Source organism: Panthera tigris, chromosome X (genome assembly GCF_018350195.1).
Source record: "Panthera tigris isolate Pti1 chromosome X, P.tigris_Pti1_mat1.1, whole genome shotgun sequence".
Lineage (NCBI taxonomy): Eukaryota > Metazoa > Chordata > Mammalia > Carnivora > Felidae > Panthera > Panthera tigris.
Window position 1 is genome coordinate 89,317,043 of NC_056677.1, and position 18,618 is coordinate 89,335,660.

Here is an 18,618-nt window from a genome sequence, read left to right on the forward strand (position 1 = left end):
AAAACCCATTTAACCATATCAACCTTTTCTTCACCCACAATCACATCTGTGGTATTGGAATTGAATATATAGATCTAAATATTGCAACAATCCAACCCTCAAATCTAAACATCATTTTCAAAAGCAAAAAGATTCCTTTTCTGTATAGTACTGGGTCTCAAGGCTGGGATTGTTGAGAGAAGAGTCTTAGGCTATTGCTTAAACAACCTTTATTACCTGCCTCTGATAATCCCCAGGTTACAGGGGAGGGAAACGTCTGAGCCTCCTGTTCCATACATGAAACACACAGCTGCAATGGCAACTGAATCGATACAGGGGAGGCATTTGGAGGTATGGAGGTGACACACCCAGGGACGGTTACCCACACCAGAAGATGGCCACGCTGCTAAAAATCAGGCCAGTTACTTTTGGGATGACAGCGGGATGCAAGAAAGGCATACAGTTAGGGTCATAGATCTTCCCCTCCCCTTGCAGCTTCCCTCCCCCTTCAGTCCCCATGAAGTCCATTCTAGCCCACAGACTGGTCCTAGTGTCCTGCTAGCTCCCTGCTGCAAGAGGGAGGGAGGGGAAAGATGTCTGGGGTCTCTTCATTTTTCTTTGTCTCGGTCCCTAAGGCAACAGGAAGCTGGAACTGCCGCCGCCCGCCTGGCAGCGAGGGCAAGCCCGCTGGCTCCGTGGAGTGAGCAGTCCCTGGCAGCCGCTGGAGAAGCTTAGATGGCCCAGAGTTCTGATAGACTTCATTGCTTCACTTCAATGCCAAGTGCTGGACGTGTTGGATTCAGTTCCCAGGGGGCTGGAGCATGGTGTCAGGGCTGTCTGAAGACAAGAGAGCAGAGGCAGTTTAGTGCAGTTGGGTGTGCGGGGTAGGGGTGTAGGCATGGGGTGGCCGGGTGGGAGGGTTAAGAGGGAAAAAGCGGTCTGGGGGGTGGGTAGGGTGGTGCTCCTTCCAGGGCCTGTCAGACGAGGTCTGCGGGCCTATCCCCGTCTGGGCCTCAGGTGAGGCGGCACCTGGAAGGGGAGGAAAGGAGAAGGCGGGCGCCGCGCCCGGGGACGCGGGAGACCAGGAGGGCGCGCGCGAGAGAGCAAACGGGGCCGCGGTTCTAGACCCCCTCGGCGCCCTGGGCCGGGGCGGGCGGCGCCCCGGGGGCAAGCTGGCGGCGGCCCTGGGCCGGAGAGCCGGCCGCAGTCTCGGCGTCGGCGGCGGCCCACTCGTGCGCCGCGGAGGCCTGGGCCGGCTCGTCCTTGGCCTCGACGAGCTTGCGGGAGCGGGTGTAGGCCAGGATGAGGCCCCCGGCCAGGCAGGCGTAGAAGATCATGATGAGCAGGATGTAGAGATAGGCGTCGTCGCCCTTGGCGCTGGTCGCCTCGCGGCCCACGAACGGGTCGGGCCCGACCCCCATACCCATGCTCGGGCCGGGGCCGGCGCCCAGGCCGCTGGCGTTGCCCCGGTGGTGCAGCTCGAGCAGCAGGCGGCTGAGGAGGGTGCGCAGCCGCTGGCTCTCGCTGCAGTTCATGGCTGTCGGGGAGTGACACGGCGGCTCCAGGACGCTGCTGACCTTTCCCCCCTGGGCGAGGGGAAGCGAGCGGGAGGCGGCGGCGGCACCCGGGCTCCCGGGCGGGCAGTGGCTGGGGGCGCGGGCCGCGCGGGCCTCCTTATCCCCTCACCCCCGCCCTCCTCCCCTTCCCCACCACGCCCCCTCCGGCCCGAGGCCGCCTCTTCCCAGGCTCCGGCTGTCTCGGCGCTCTGGGGAAAGGGGACAGCTGGTGGAGGGAGGAGAAGGGGACAAGGGAGGGGGCGAGGCCCGGAGAGGCGCGGAGGGGCGGGGGCGCGGAATGCGCGAGGCCCCAGGCGGCAGAGGCTGGCGGGGCGGCTTGCTGGGGCCAAGCCTGGACCCTGGGCTGCGGAAGAGAATTCCTTCCAAGTTCTGGCCACCTGCCTTGCAGGCCCGGCTTTGGCCCAGAGACAGCATCTGGCCCCCCAAGGCAAGCCATGCCCCAGGGTTCCGTCAGCTCTGCCGCAACGGGGGCAGGCCAGACGGCTCCCGCGCATCTGATGGCGTCTGCTCCCATAGACCAGGACCTTGGCCTATCTTTCCAGCCCTAATTCCGTCCCCCGCGCCCGGAGGAGAGAGCGTGTTATTCTGAAGATGCTCAGGATGGATTTGGTGACTGAAGCAGAGGACGACCCCTTGGCCTTCCAGAAAGGTTTCTGACAATATAGGAGCCTCCTTGGAAGTACCCCTGCTCTGACCTCCTATCACGTGTTTAGAGAGGCCTATACATCTTAGCATGTGACTATACTATCCATGATATGACCCTGTTTCCCTCTGGCAAGCCCTCTTCCCAGAAACGAAACCAAGCTCTTCCATTAAAAGGAACACAGACCGTAAGAAGGCCCATTGACTAAACTCTCTAGACGTCTCAGGATCTGAAAAGTGCAAGTTCTAGAAAATATGTGCACCTGCCGCCTGTACATCCAGTTAGGTCAGCACCCAGCCCTGTGCCTCCCCAGGGCTTGGTAACAGGTCTAGGCCCTGCGGGCTTGTGGGGCAGCCATATTTTCCCCAGAGGGTATTTTCTTTTAGGGGAAAACAAGGCACTAAGACGAATGATGAGACCACAGTATGTTAAACTACAAAAGGTCTGGGCTTCACAAAAGAAGCATGCTCAAAGGATTAGTTTGTAGGCAGTGAGTAGAAAAACACAGGAGGTAGTGCTGATCAGATCTGGTTGTCCAGTGAGAATAGAATGAATGAAAAAAAGGATATGCCCTTATGCACACCTTGAAAATCAAGCTGCACACTCAAGACTTTTCGGTCCAGGGACCATTCAGTCTGCAGGAGCCACGGGTTTAAAAAGGAAGGTTTAAAAGAGAGAAAGAGAGAGAGAGAGAAAGAGAGAGTGAGAGTTTTCATGTGCCTCTGCCCCAGCCATCCTTCAGGGATTGCAGTCTTCTGTGTGTTGGGGTGAGGTTGGCACCCCAGGGCACTATATCCAGGGTCTCAAACAGAGCCGTTCTTACCAGCTTCTGCAGGACTCAGAAACATTCCACGTGGCCCTGACCACTGACTCCCTCCTAACCACCTTTCCTCAGTGTCCTCACCTCAGAGTGGCTGAGGGAACAATTGTTAAAGGGATTTGGCATGACTAATGCCAGAGGACATACCTAGCAAATTCTCAAAACAGTATCAACCTAGGGACAGGACTGATAAGCTAACAGACTCCTCTTATCTGTTACATAATGCCCAGAAATCTCTAGGGTTGGGGGGTGGGGTGAGGGGAGGTAAGGAAGAAGCCCCTCCACTGTAGCATAAAAATAATCATTAAATTTGTATTGTACTTTCAACAACCTTATGAGCTAATAGGATTATTCCCATTTTCAGAAAAGGAAACAAGTTCAGTTAAGAAGCAGGACTGGAATGAGCAAGTTTGACCTTGTTCTTCTCAGTCCTAACACATTACTCTTGTCACATGGATGCTATCCATGAGCTGCTTCCATTTCTCCACCTCTCCCCTGGAATCTTCTAAAATCCAGGACATTTTGCCAAACCACTCTCTGTAAGTTCACCAATGACCTCCTGACCAAATTCAAGGATCTCTGCTCAGTTTAAGTCTTTGACCTCGAGGATGAATTTGATACCATCCACCACCCACTCTTTCCTGTAAGTGTCCTACCCTTGGCTCTCATGGCATTGCATTCTCAAGTTTCGCTTCTTATCTCTCTGACCCATCATTCTCAGTCTCCTTTGCTGGCTCCTCTTCTTTCCTCCTCTCATTAACTATTGGAATCCCTGAAGACTCAGGCCTCAGCTTTTCTCTCTTAACATCCATTTCCTTGGAAAGTGTCTCCTGACATGGTTTCGCCGACCACCTGCCATATAGTTAGCCAAATTTGAATCTCTGGCTCTGATCCTTTCTCAGATCCATCAGCCCCTTCCTTTCTGGTTTTATTGCCACAAGCTTAATCCAAGCTCTCATTACCTCAAGTCAAATATGCAAACGGCAGAGTCTCCTGACAGATCTCCCTGCCTATAACCCAATCCACCCCACTCTGGCTGGAATACAGGTCTTCCTCGACTTACAATGGAGTTATGTCCCCATACACCCATGACAAGTTGAAAATATCTTAAATCAAAAATGCGTTTAATACCCAACCTACATCACAGCTTAGCCTATAGCCTACCTTCGAAGTGCTCAGAACTCTTACATTAGCCTACTGTTGGGCAAAATCATCTAACACAAAGCCTATTTGATAATAAAGTGTTGGATGTCTCATGTAACTTACTGAATACTGTACTGAAATCAGAATGGCTGTTACACAGAGCATATTGGTTATTTACCCCAATGATGCAACTCACTGCCACTACCCAGCGTCATGAGAGCAAATTGTATACCACATACAGCTAGCCCAGGAAAAGATCCAAATTCAAAACTGGAAGTACAGTTTCTAAGAATGTGGGTCAGTTTTGCACTATTGTAACGTCAAAGAATTTTAAGTCAAGCCATCCTAAGTCAGAGACCGTGTGTAATTCTTCAATACCACTTCCATCAATTCAGCCCTATGTTCAGAAACTCAGTGATGTTCCCCATTGCTTCTTTCATGAAGTCCAATCTTTGGTAGGCCTGAGGTCCTCACCACCAATGGGCGCCATTTGGTCCCTCTTGAATCTGAAAAACCGCATTTTCCCTGAGTTCCTCTCCAATGCTCTGTGCCTTTCACCTTCCTCAAAATCCACTGACTGAAGGAAGCCTTGTCTGATACCCCTGTTGGCGCTCTCAGAGTCTTTACCATGCAGCCCTCCTCGTGGTACCTTAACTCGGACTCCAGCATTCAATACAGAAAATCTAGAAAATAGAAAAACGCCCAGAAAAAAATTACCAATAGCATGCACATGTGTGTGCACACATCATTGTTTGGTAACCTATCTGTTCACTTAACATCTTGTGGGGTGCCTGGGTGGCTCAGTTGGTTAAGCATCTGACTTCAGCTCAGGTCATGATCTCAAGGTTGGTGAGTTCGAGCCCCACGTCGGGCTCCGTACTGACAGCTGAGGACCTGGAACCTGTTTGGATTCTCTCTCTCTCTCTCTCTCTCTCTCTCTCTCTCTCAAAAATAAATAAGCATTTAAGGAAAACATCTTGTGAATTTTTCCTATATCAATTACTATTTTTATAACACCATGGTACTATCCGCAAAGTATTTAAGACCATAGATCTGCCATTATATATGTAAATTAGCTCCTATTGTTAGATCTCTGGTTATCTCCAGGCTTTTGCTATTCAAAATAATGTTTCAATGGATACATACAAAGCTAATTCTAATTCCGTTAAATGAAATAATTGCTAGAGGGAAGGCACATCACTAACTTACAGAAGACTGGCAATGGGGAATGGGAGATGTGTAGAAGGGGGTGGAGACAGGAATGGAGACTACTCATAAAATTTAAAAAGGCCCAACCCTCAGAAAAAAACAACAGGTGTGTGTGGGGGGATCTGGCTTTCTTTTCACTCAAGGGGCTGCTGTGTATCCCTTCAGATCCCAGTTCCAGGCCAGCCCTGAATGGCTGAGATGCCAACCCCATTTCCCCACCACACTTAATGAAATTGTAAATCCATCAGATGAAGATTAGATCTCATTCCTCCCCACCCTTCCACCCCCCCTTTCTAAACCTACCCCATACCTGTCAAATAATCATCTGTTTATCTATCGTCCAGAACTCACTTATTTCCTGGATGGCAATCGAGTGTGTCGACAGAGGGAAGTAATTTTGCCAAAGGACGGGCACAGATGGTAAGCCCTGTTAGAGTCCAGAAGGCCGGCAAACCCATAACGGGCCCTGAGGAAGGGGAAGAAAGAAGGCTTCATGAAGCCTGAAGTACAGACTGAGAAAGAATCATTCATTCATTCATGCGTTCAAGAAATATTTATCACATGTATTTATCACATGTTCCACTGGGCAAGGTATTGTGCTGAGCCTGAGACACACGGATGAACGAGTCACATTGGTGGACTATCTGTGGCTTCATAACACTTACAGCCGCTTTGTGAACTGCAAAAAAGCAGGGGGCACAAGATCTGGAGTGAAATGAGCAGTGGGCTTGAAGTCTCACCAGAATTCTGGCTTGGAGAGAATTCTGACTCTGGACCCAAACTTTAATCACTAGAGCCCAAAGCCTTGTTTGAGAAAGGAAAAGCCCAGGGGCTCCTGGGTGGCTCAGTCAGTTAAGTGTCCAGTTTCAGCTCAGGTCATGATCTCAATGGTTCATGGGTTCGAGCCCCACATCAGGCTCTCTGCTGCAGAGCCTGCTTCAGATCCTCTGTCTCCCTCTCTCTCTCCCCCTCACTCCGAACTCATGTACGCGCACACACTCTCTCTCTCATAAATAAATAAAAAATTTTTTAAAAAAGGAAGATCTCAGGTGGTCTGAGCTCACCTTTTTGGCAAACTGCCCTATGTGCTCCTGGTGGCACCATCTTGAGGGTGTGGCCTGCCAGCCGCCACAGTAGATCCATTCTCAAAAGACAGAGGAGAATAAATGAGAGACTGACTGGGTCCAACTGGGGCTTCTCAGTTGTTCCATAGGAATATGCATGGTATTTGGGTGGGGGGTGGGGTGGAGATGGGTTTGATAAAGATCACAATATGTGTGGGTTGGAATGGGCCTCAGGGGCTTCAAGTGCCTTCTTTAGAGACTATTGGGGGTCTTGGTGGGCTTGTGCTGAGGTCACCCTATATCCAAGCCACAAACTGGAGCATCAGATATGGTTCCCTGACCTCATCTATTGAAGACTTAGCATGTGCTGGGCAGATTACATACATTATATTAATTAACCTTGCAGCAACCCTATGAGGTGGGTAGGAGTGATGTTAAAAATATTTAACAGCAGGGCGCCTGGGTGGCTCAGTCGGTTAAGTGTCCAACTTCAGCTCAGGTCATGATCTCATCGTTCATGGGTTCTAGCCCCGCATGGGGCTCTGTGCTGACAGCTCAGAGCCTGGACCCTGCTTCAGAATCTGTGTCTCCTCTCTCTGCCCCTGCCCCGCTCTCACTCTTTCTCTCTCTCAAAAATAAACAAACATTAAAATTTTTTAAAAAATATTTAACATCATTATGTCTTGGGAACTGACCATTCAGAGTAGACTAACAATCAGAATAGATGCTGGCCAGGGGCGCCTGGCTGGCTCAGTCAGAAAAGCACAAAACTTTTTTTTTTTTTTTAAATCTCTAGTTCACATACAGTGTAGTCTTGACTTCAGGAATAGAAACCAGTGATTCATCTCTTACAACACCCAGTGCTCATCCCAAAAATGCCCTCCTTAATGCCCAGTCACCCGTTTAACCCACCCCCATCAACCCTCAGTTTGTTCTCTGTATTTAAGAGTCTTTTATGGTTTGCCTCCGTCTCTGTTTTTATCTTATTTTTCCTTCTTTTCCCCTATATTCATCTGTTGTGTTTCTCAAATTCTACATGAGTGAACTCATATGATATCTGACTTTCTCTGACTGACTTTTTTCCCTTAGCATAATACCCTCCAGTTCCATCCACGTTGTTGCACATGGCAAGATTTCATCCTTTTTCATCACTGAGTAATATTCCATTGTGTATATATACACCACATCTTCTTTATCCATTCATCAGTCAGTGGACATTTGTGCTCTTTCCATAATTTGGCTATTGTTCATAGCACTGCTATAAACATTGGGGTGCATGTGCCCCTTCCAATCAGCATTTTTTAATCCTTTGGATAAATTTCTAGTAGTGCAATTGCTTGATTGTAGGGTAGTTCTATTTTTAATTTTTTGAGGAACCCCCATGCTGTTTTCCAGAGCGGCTGCACCAGTTTGCATTCCCACTAACAGGAGGATGAAACTCTTGGTCTCAGGGTTGTGAGTTGGATCCCCATATTGTATATGTAGAGATTACTTAAATAAATAAAAACTTAAAAAAAAAAGAATAGATGTGAGCTATAAATAACCATTATAGCCTTACAGAGCCACAACATCATGGAGCAAAGGAGGAAGAGAGGGGCATAGACTAAACAGCTGCCTGTTTCCATGAAGGTGAAACCAGAATCTCATCCCTTTGTGCCCTGGGTCATTCTGAACTTCCCTCCTCCCCATGGGAGCTTCCATCAGTTCCCTCTGCTCATCGAAGATACATGAAAAGCTCCCTTGCCTGCCAACCCCCCTAAAGCAAAGATATCTATTGCGGCTACCCCCTTTCTCCCAGCAATTTTCCAAGGATGTTACTTGTTGCCTTAAAATTCTTGAATGGGCTCCACTGGATCGCCAAATTATCACCTCAGTGTGGCCTTTGAGAGACTCTCTGTGGGTTCTGGCTTGGAAATGCCTTCCAATCATATTTGCAGCAATAACTACCCACATGTCTTCAATGCCAGGCACTTTTCCTTTTTTAGTTACTATTTTTTAATTGAGCTATAATTGACATATAACCTTATGTAAGTTCAAGGTATATAGTGTGTTGATTCGATATATTTATATATTGCAATATGATTGCCACTGTCGTGTTACCTAACACGTCAATCACGTTCCATACTTATCACTTCTTTTTTTGTGGTAAGAATAATTAAGACGCTTTTTCTACTAGATGAAATTTCACTCGCCTTAGCATCTCCACAGTGTAGGATGACAGTGACATGTGTGTTTGTCAGATGGTCCCTACAGACCCTTCGAGGGCAAGTGCTGTGTTCTTCCTCTTTGTAGCCTTGGCCTAGTCTGGCACGGTGCCTGGTGTATCACAGGTGCTCAGGAAATATTTACCTAGGTTTGTGGTCTGCCTTCCTCCAATGAAGCCTTTTTACATTTGTAAAAAAAAAAAAACAAAAAAAAAAACCAAAAAACACTCCATGCAGGATACAAAACCTTGTGGTTACATTTTTTTTTCCAAAAAGAAAAACTTCATTATGAGAAATTTGAAACACACAGCAAAGTTGGAAGAATTTTCCAGTGAATACCTTGTTACTTACTGGCTAGATTCCACCACTAATGTTTTCCTATCCTAGCCTTTATTCATCCATCAGCTATCCATCTCTCCGTCTGTCCACTGTCTTTTTGTCTTTTTGAAACTGCAGACACCAGTACACATCCCTACTCCTAAACACTTTCCACATGCCTATCCTTAACTTGAATTCAATATGCGCTTATTCTTGTTTTCCTTTTAAGGTAAAATATACATAAGATGAAATGCACAAGCATTAATTGTACCTTTGCTGAGTTTTGACAAATGTAACGGTGTAACTTAACCACCTACTAAAATATAGAACACTATCATCTCTCAAGAAGGCTTCCTCTTATCCCTTCTCAGATTTTCCCTTCCCTTCACCCCCAGAGGCAACCGCTCTTCTGATTTTTTGCCCATCATTGGTTGGTTTGGCCTGTTACAGACCTTCATATAAATGGAAACATATAGTATGAATTCTTTTGTATAAGAGTTCTTTTACTCAGCCTGATGTTTTTGAGAATCATCCCTGTCATTGTATATACAGTATTTAGCCCCTTTCATTGATTTGTTTATTTCTTTATTTTGAGGGCGAGAGAGCACAAGGGGGAGAGGGGCAAAGGGAGAGGGAGAGAATCCCAAGCAGGCTCCGTGCTATCAGCACAGAGCCCAAGATGGGGCTCGATCTCACGAACTGTGAGATCGTGAACTGAGCCAAAATCAATAGTCAGATGCTTAACCAACTGAGCCCCCCAAGCGCCCCAGTGGTTTACTCCTTTTGATTGCCGAGTGGTACTCCATGTTGTGATCATAACTCAGTTTGCTTATCCATTCTCCCTTCTCCTGCTGATGGAAGTCCAATTTTTGCTATTAAAAGTAAATCTGCGGGGTGCCTGGCTGGCTGAGCTTATAGTGTATGTGACTCTCGATCTCAGGGTTGTGAATTTGAGCACCCATGCTGGGTGGGTGTAGAGATTGCTTAAAAATAAAATCTTTTTTTTAAAAAAGTAAAGCTGCTAAGAATGTTTTCATACAAGTGTCTTTGTGGACATATGTTTACCCAAGAAAGGGTAAATACCTAGGGGTAGAAATGCTGGGTCATAGGAAAAAGAGTTTTAGAAGACACAGCCAGACTGTTTCCCAAAGTGTTTGTATCTTGTATACTCCTACCAACAATGTATGAGGATTTCAATTGATTGTGGTTACTTTTAGCCTTGCTTTGTACTCACGAAACGCATTTGCCCTTACACTTCTGAAAGGGCCAAGCCTGACTGTGGTTTATTACTTAAAGCCTTCCCCCTATTTTGCTGATTACTAAATGCACATCCAAACTAAGTGTAGATAGAGTTGCTAAAACGCGAAAGTCAGTTCTGTGTGACAATAGTTTTCACTGAAAGCTATTCAGTGAATAGCTGTGTGCCAAGCACTGGGATAAGACTTTATACCTCACTCAGTCCTTGCAAGAACCCTGTGAGGGACGTACAGGACCATTCCCATTATACAGATGAGGAAACAGGCCCAGAGAGGTTAAGTAACTTGCCCCAAACCCCAGAGCTTGTAGGTGGCCAAGCTGAAACTTGAACCAGAGTCCTTAATCTTTATTACTGCCATGCTATAATGCTGCTGTATAATGTCCTTTGTACAGAGGCTGGTAGGGTGGGGGGGGGGGTAGACGGGTGGAAAACTTCTGTGTTAGAAGCCTCATCTCACCTCCTTATTTTTCAGCTGAGGATATGGAGGTCCAGAGAGAAGGGACTTGCCTGAAGTCCCCCATTAGTTCATGGCAGAGTCATCTGAATCCAGCCAGGGAGACTTTCTACTCCACAGCACAGCCTTCTTCAATGATTTGTGCAATTCAGATTTTATTTCTGACTTTTCGTTGGTGACAAGAGTCTGCAAACCACTTTGAGGTCTTTCAAAGAAGTGCATAAATCTGAAAGGGTGGAGTAGAATCAACCTTCCCTTTGGGGCCAAAGCATAAGGTCATAAATTGTCAGATGTGTGTCAATACATGCCTGAACATTATCTCAAAACTGTTCCTCCCACCAACTCGCTTTTCTCTGGAAAGGGAAAGAAAACAGTGAGAATGCTTGGGATATTCTGTGGGAAAGGAGTGGGAAAGGAAGAGTCCTGAGGGCACGTTTCTCTTGGACTCCCACGCCGCCACCTGGTGGAAGCCTAGGGTTTTGTTTTCTCTTTGTTCAGAATGTTTTTCAACTGGAGCGTTTAATGCCAGTTTCTGTGCCAGGACCTGCTTTATTTAGATGGTTAGGCAGGGGGGGGGATCTACAGGAGATCTGCTTCCTCCCATGATAGAGCTAACTTTCTAGGGTTCAGGGGTTACCTAGACCATTGCAGCAGGGTGTTGGTAAAGACCCTATTAGAGGCAAATAGTAAAGCACAGTACTTAAAAGCAGCAGATCCAACAAATAAACTTTAAAAAGCAGGGGCTGGGCACCTGGGTGGGCCAGTTGGTTGTCTGCCTTTAGCTCAGGTCATGATCTCACCATTCGTAAGTTCAAGCCCCACATTGGGCTCTGCACTGACAGCACAGAGCCTACTTAGGATTCTCTCTCTCTCTCTCTCTCTCTGCCCCTCCCCCACTCACGCTTTTTCTCTCTCTCTCTCTCTCTCTTTCTCTCTCAAAATAAATAAATAAACTAAAAAAGAAAAGAAAAGAAAAGAGCAAGAACTCCAGCCTCAGATAAATTGACATTTTAGTCCTGGCTTGGCCACCTACCAGCTGTTACCTTGAGCTGTCCCTCAGTTTCCTCTTCTGTAAAATGGCAATAATAATAAAAGTGCTTATTATAGGAGTGCCTGGGTGGCTCAGTAGGTTGAGCGTCCGAATCTTGATTTCTGCTCAGGTCATGATCTCACTGTTGGTGAGATGGAGCCCCGAACCTGGCTCTGCGCTGACAGCTCAGAGCCTGCTTGGGATTTTCTCTCTCCTCTTTCTCTCTGCTCCTCCCCCACTCATGCTCTCGCACTGTCGCAAAATAAGTAAACAAATAAATACACTTAAAAATATCTTTTAAAAAGTGCTTACTATAGAGGCGCCTGGGTGGCTCAGTCGGCTAAGCGTCCAACTTGGGATCAGGTCATGACCTCACGGTTCGTGAGTTCGAGCCCTGTGTCAGGCTCTGTGTTGATAACTCAGAGCCTGGAGCCTGCTTCAGATTCTGTGCCTCCCTCTCTCTGCCCCTTCCCCACTCGCACTCTGTCTCTCTCTCTCAAAAATAAACATTAAAAAAATTTTTTAAAGTGCTTACTATAGGATTTTGTGGCAAAGGTTGAATAAGATAATGCATGTAAAACACTTAGCCTAGTGCCATGAACATATTAGATGCTCAATAATGTCAGCTGGGCTTATTTCCTCATTAACAATAAGCATGTGGTGTGTGGAACCCATAAGAGGAGCATTCAACTCAACCTTAGAGAGCTCACAGCAAATGTCCCTGAGGGTGCGACACTTGAGATGTCTTGAGTAGGAAATAACTACTTGAACCCTTTCTCCAAGTGGGAAGCAATATCCACAACATATGGGCAAGCAAAACGACAGGACTCACCTCCCTTCACCCCTCCGTCATGAGGGATTTCAGGGCGGGCCTCTGAGCTGGAAGATGATCTGGGAACATTTAGGAATCACTGGAATCGGGCCCCAGTGAGTAGGAGCAGCTTGACTTATAATTAGATGCTAGGAGAAAAATCAAGACCAGTTTTATCAACTACCATGTGTTTGTTTTCATTTTGGCTTTGTTTTGGGGCAATAATGCTTCAGTGGCTCTTCATTCATCCAGCATTATGCTAAATAGGCATGATGGGGCTTGCTAATTTCCCACTGCCTCAAAACACAGTTCTGGGCCCCTCAGCTGATTTTCCAAATTGTGCCTGGCACACGCCATGACCGTGTGGGACTTTTTCTGTTTTTCCCTGCAAACTTTTTTTTTTTAATGTTTATTTATTTTTGAGAGAGAGACAGAGAGACAGAGAGAGCAGACAGAGCATGAGTGGGGGAGGGGCAGAGAGAAAGGGAGACACAGAATCCGAAGCAGGCGCCAGGCTCTGAACTGTCAGCACAGAGCCCGACATGGGGCTCAAACCCATGGACTGCAAGTTCATGACCTGAGCTGAAGTGGGATGATTAACCGACCAGCCGTCCAGGTGTCCCCTCCTTGTAAACTTTTAACCCTTCCATATTATCCAAATTTTACTCGTTCTCCAAGGTCTAGACTTTTTCAGTCATCCATTCATGAAATGTTTTCTTTTTTTTAATTGAAACATAATTGACATATGAGTTTCAGGTTTACAACATAATGATTCAATATTTGTATATATTGGGCGGCTAACTATCCAGCTTTGGCTCAGGTCATGATCTCATGGTTCATGAGCTCAAGCCCTACATCGGGCTCTGTGCTGACAGCTCAGAGCCTTGATTGAGCCTGCCTCAAATTCTGTGTCTCCGTCTCTCTGTGGCCCTCCCCCACTCTCACTCTGTCTCTGTCTCTGTCTCTGTCTCTGTCTCTCTCTCTCTGTCAAAAATAAATAAACATTGGGGCACCTGGGTGGCTCAGTCTGCCTGAGACCGCATACGTGAAAGCAAAGGATTGTGACCACGTGTTTCCAATGCCTTCCAGGAAGAGGGATATATCCAGAAGAGTATTTCCACGAGCTTTCACCACATAGCACACATCAGTAACACACAGGATGCCCCGGGATCAATGAACAAGAAAGCAACCACCTGAAGGGCAGAGGGCATCGCTATCTCAGGCACACCTGGAATCTCTGAAAGACCATTGGTCTAGAATGTCAAGCTATGAGATCGCTGTTGCTCTCACCCCACTTTGTTCTTGCAGGCTGATGGGCACAGGAGGGATGCTGCTACAGATGAATATGCCCTCTTTGTTATTAGCTAGAAGCCGGTGAGAGTCACTCTGGCCTCCTCAGCATCAGGCTCAGACTGGAGGTTCCAAAGAAGCCTTCCCAGACAACTGAGGCCTGAAAGGATCTCTCCCTTTTCCAAATTCCTATACACTTAGTCTTCCGCTCACAGTTCAGCTTCTAATTCACCCCCATAGGCTGATATTGTGCACTGATGGCACAAGACCTTCCTCCTGCCTGCCCTGTAGCCACCTAGCAATACTAAACAGGACAGGGCTCAAAAGTATGGCGGATTAAGTGCCGTGCTTTAAGACAGAAGAAATTTCATTGGAATTTAAGAGGGCCTTGCCACAGAAATGTCTACTATCCAAGAAGAGTCCAGTGCCCAATCCATGTTTAAAAACTTAAAAAAAAAAAAGTTACAGAGAGGGAGGGAGGCAAACCATAAGAGACTCTTATATACAGAGAACAAACTGAGGGTTGATGGGGGCTGGGGGAGAGGGGAAAGTGGGTGATGGGCATTGAGGAGGGCACCTGTTGGGATGAGCACTGGGTGTTGTATGGAAGCCAATTTGACAATAAATTATATTAAAAAAATAAATAAATTAAAATTAAATTAAATTAAATTAAATTAAAAAAACTTTAAGAGAGGGGCGCCTGGGTGGCTCAGTTGGTTAAGCATCTGACTTCGGCTCAGGTCATGATCTCACAGTTTGTGAGTTCGAGTCCCGCGTCGGGCTCTGTGCTGACAGCTCAGAGCCTGGAGCCTGCTTCGAATTCTGTGTCTCCCTCTCTCTCTGCCCCTCCCCCCCCCCCCACACACTCTGTCTCTCTCAAAAATAAATAAACATTAAAAATTTTTTTTTAAAAAAAGTAAAAACTTTAAAGAGAGAAAGTTACAAAGTTTTAAGAGGATAAAGTCACAGCCTTCTTCCTGGAGACACGATGCTGAATCCCCATAGCTCCAGGCCAGTTTGGAGTTTTTCTTCTCTGAGCAAAACCAAAGGCCAACTGAGACCACCCACAACCCTGGGAGATAGGATCGAGGGAGCTCTTATTTCCATCATAAGCACAAGGGAAGAATCCAGAAGCAAAGAGCACCCAAGGGACCTCTTGCAGACCAAGCAGAGGCTCCTGCTGAAATGAAACAGAAGACTCTTTTCCTTCACTCAGACTCCCTGTGAGAGGTTAATTCTCTCACCTTCAGGAATCCTGATGGCTAATGAAAGGCAGATCTGGATTAGAATTCCTTCCCAGGGGAAGGCTGGGGATCCAACTGGACAGATCTTAACTCCCTCAAGTTGTTCTTGCTTCCAACAGTCACTGTCTGGGCAGAAAGACTTCCTGACTTCCCTCTCTGGCCCTGTCCCCTACCCCTTCTTGGGGAGCTATGTTACTACTGCCCTGGGTTGATGTGTGCCATTCACCATCCCACACAGAATGTGGGCGTTAGAGTGCCCGATCCCAAGGAACGTTGAAGTCACAGCTAAGGTAGGACTGTTGGCCATAAAGAAGAAAGTATACTTGGACACATCTGTACTAAATATAGGTGTATATGTATATCTGATTCTGAGCCTCCTGTAATACCATGGGCTGGCAAAGAGCTGGGCACATGAAGAAATACCTGACTTTGAAAGAAATCGTTTTCAGATTTCTGCTGCAGAAGTCTCTCTGGAGAGATACAAGACACAGGAGTCTCTTGACTTTTGTTGTTTGATTGATTCCTTACCACTCCAAAGCAAAAATACAAATTGGGTTGAGTTGAGTTGATGTTGAGTGGCCTCACCACTGGAGCCTGTTTCTGATCCTTGCCACCCTTCAGGAATGTCTCCCAAGAAACATCCTGCTTGTAGGTCTCATTCTCTCGGGAATCTCTCAGGGTTTCAAGTGTCAAAGAAAATAGTCTGCCAAAGCAAAAGAAATACCAATCTCAGACAAATAAGAGTGGGTTATGGGAGCCAACGTTTAACCAGGAGCCTCCTTCCTTGGTAACCTATGAAGATTGTTCTCTCTTATGTGAATTCATTTTTGGTTTAGTCCGAAAAAGAGGTGCTTTCTGTTTGTTTGGGTTTTTGTTGTTGATATTGTTAATCTTCCCATATGATTATTTAAAAAAATGTTTATTTTTGAAAGAGAGCATGTAAGTGGGAGAGGAGCAGACAGAGAGGGGGACAGAGAATCCCAGCAGGCTCTGTGTGGAGCTGGGACTCACAGACCATGAGATCATGACCTGAGCTGAAATCAAGAGTCGGATTCGTAACCGACTGAGCCACCCAGGCACCCCCTTCCCATGTGATTCTTAAGTGCAGCCAGGGTGAAGAACCACCTGAAGGGATGAGCTTGACATACTGGAGAATACAGAAGTGAATTGAATGGAGGATCCCTGCTGGAGAAATGAGGTAAGATAGGTAGAGAGATCTCTCCATCCAGGGACTTGAATACCAAGATGACATTTTGATTTAAATTAGAATAGCATCAACAAGGCAGTATCTTAGCAAAGTCAGTCTGGTGGGTTTATATACAAGATAGAGTAAACTGATGGAAGGAATAGATAGACTTGCCACGAAACTAGTTAGGAGGTCAGTGTAGTAATTCTAGGTGAAAAGGAGTGAGGGTCTGATCTGGGGTAATAGCGGGAAGAGAGAATCTCCCAAAAACTAAGCCCAAGTGAAACTACAAGTGGGTGCAAACATTGAAATGTAGCTAATCTGGGGCACCTGGGTGGCTCAGTCAGTTAAGTGTCCAACTGTCTTGCGGTTCGTGGGTTCGAGCCCCGTGTCAGGCTTTATGCTGACAGCTCAGAGCCTGGAGTCTCCTTCGAATTCTGTGTCTCCCTCTCTCTCTGCCCTTCCCCTATCTTCTCTCTCTCTCTCTCTCTCTCTCTCAAATAAACATAAAAAAAGAAATATGGCTAATCTGCATTTAGTGTTTAATTTTAGGCACGTTGTCTTGGCCCTTTACATCACAGCTGTCTAAGCCTGCTTCTTTCCAATCAGGCCTGCAAAGATGTTCTTCATCACACGAGCCTTGGACCCTCCTGCACCATTAATTACACACACTTGTTCCAAAGAGTGAGCAGTTGGAGGATTAGCACATTTCAGATGGAATATGATGAACCGAGTTGGTTCATCCTTTTCTCCCTCGATATATGCAAATACACCCACCCTTCACCTTCTTCACTATAGCACCCATCTTTCCTGCCCGGGCCAGGCACATCCAACTCTACACAGGATACTCCTATAAAAAAGATACAGGATGCAGCTCCTGGGTGGCTCAGTTGGTTAAGCATCCGACTGCGGCTCAGGTCATAATCTCACAGTTCGTGGGTTCGAGCCCCGCGTCAGGCTCTGTGCTGACAGCTCAGAGCCTGGAGCCTGTTTTGGATTCTGTGTGTCTCTCTCTCTCTGCCCCTCCCCTGCTCATGCTCTGCCTCTCTCTGTCTCTCAAAAAAAAAAAACCCAAAAACAAATGTTAGAAAACAAAGATACAGGACATTTCCAGCAGACCTGAAGATTCTCTCATGCTGCTTTCCAGGCAATAATACCATCCCCTTCAGAGAAAAACCATTATTCTGGATTCCATCACCATAGGTCTGTTTTGCCTGCTCCTGAACTTCATATAAACGGAATCATAAAGTACTCTTTTGTGACTAGCTCCCTTCATACAACATCATTATTTGCGAGATTTATCTATCTGTATGCATGTAGCAGTAGTTAATTTTTTTTTATCTGCTCTGTAGTATTTCCTTGTATGGATATATCTACCACAATTTCTCCCAATAATGGATATTTTAGTTGTTTCCAGTTTTAGGTCATTATGAATAGTGCTGCTACAAATCATTCTTGTATGTGGACAAAAGTACTTATTTCTCTTGGGTACATCCCTAGGAGTGGGATGGCTGGGTCATTGGTTAAATGTATATTTAGTTTTATGGTCAAATAGCTTTCCAAAACAGTTGTACCAATTTCTACTCCCTCCAGCAATGTATGAGAATTCAGATACTTTATTGCACATTTTCACCATCCCTTAGTATTGTCAGTTTTTCTAAGTGTAGCTATTCTGGTGTGTAGCTAAGAACTTCTTCGTAACTTAGATATAGACTTCATCATATTTGATAAACTTTGGGGTGATTTCTGGGTAAACAACAAAGGAATTCCAGAAAGAAAACCCACTAAAACTACTGTAAATAAAATCTGGTAAAGGTGCAAACCCATGAGGACAGGGAAAATAGAAATGGCAACAATAACAATGTTTTGGAAGCCAGAGGCTGATGGAAAGTCAAATCTTAACAGAATCCTAAGTGGGTAGTAGGGAAAACAGAACCAATCTAATTTATATATCATAAAATGTCCAAAAGGCTCCAGAAATGGCAGCACCGGGTGCTTCTAAAAGTGGAGGTAGGAGCGCCTGGGTGACTCAGTCAGCTAAGCGTCTGTCTTGGGCTCAGATCATGATCTCGCGGTTCGTTGAGTTCAAGCCCCATGTGGAGCTCTGTGCTGACAGCTCGGAGCCTGCCTCGGATCCTCTGTCTCCCTCTTTCTCTGCCCCTCTCCCACTTGCGCCCTTTGTCTCTCAAAAATAAAGAAACATTTAAAAATAAATAAGTAAATAAAAATAAAAGTGGAGGTAAAGAGGGTGGAGCCAAAATAAAGACTGGGTAAAAGCTGCTGTTACGGACTAAACGTTTGTGTCTTCCCTGCCAAATTTATATGTTGAAATCCTAACCCCCAATGTGATGGTACTAGGAGATGGGGCCTTTGGGAGGTGAAGAGGTC

At 46.3% G+C, this 18,618-nt stretch overlaps 2 protein-coding genes across 4 annotated transcripts in view; both read right to left on the reverse strand.

The window, feature by feature from the left end:
- Positions 1–814: 814 nt before the first annotated feature.
- On the reverse strand, positions 815–1,605 carry KCNE5 (potassium voltage-gated channel subfamily E regulatory subunit 5). Its single transcript, XM_042975119.1, has one exon. It carries the CDS (start codon positions 1,512–1,514, stop codon positions 1,101–1,103), a length of 414 nt encoding a protein of 137 aa, XP_042831053.1. The 5' UTR covers positions 1,515–1,605; the 3' UTR covers positions 815–1,100.
- An 8,425-nt stretch (positions 1,606–10,030) lies between these two features.
- ACSL4 (acyl-CoA synthetase long chain family member 4) overlaps positions 10,031–18,618 on the reverse strand; it is a 69,097-nt gene continuing 60,509 nt past the window's right edge. Inside the window, exons 15-17 of one of the 3 annotated variants that reach the window (XR_006213602.1) lie at positions 15,468–15,747; positions 12,532–12,659; positions 10,031–10,895 (exon numbers count right to left, since the gene is read on the reverse strand). The gene's annotated coding sequence lies outside the window, so the exon portion shown is untranslated. Of the gene's footprint in view, positions 10,896–12,531; positions 12,660–14,753; positions 15,748–18,618 lie in introns of those variants that run through there. The other 2 variants (XR_006213603.1, XM_042975313.1) reach the window with 2 other exon arrangements.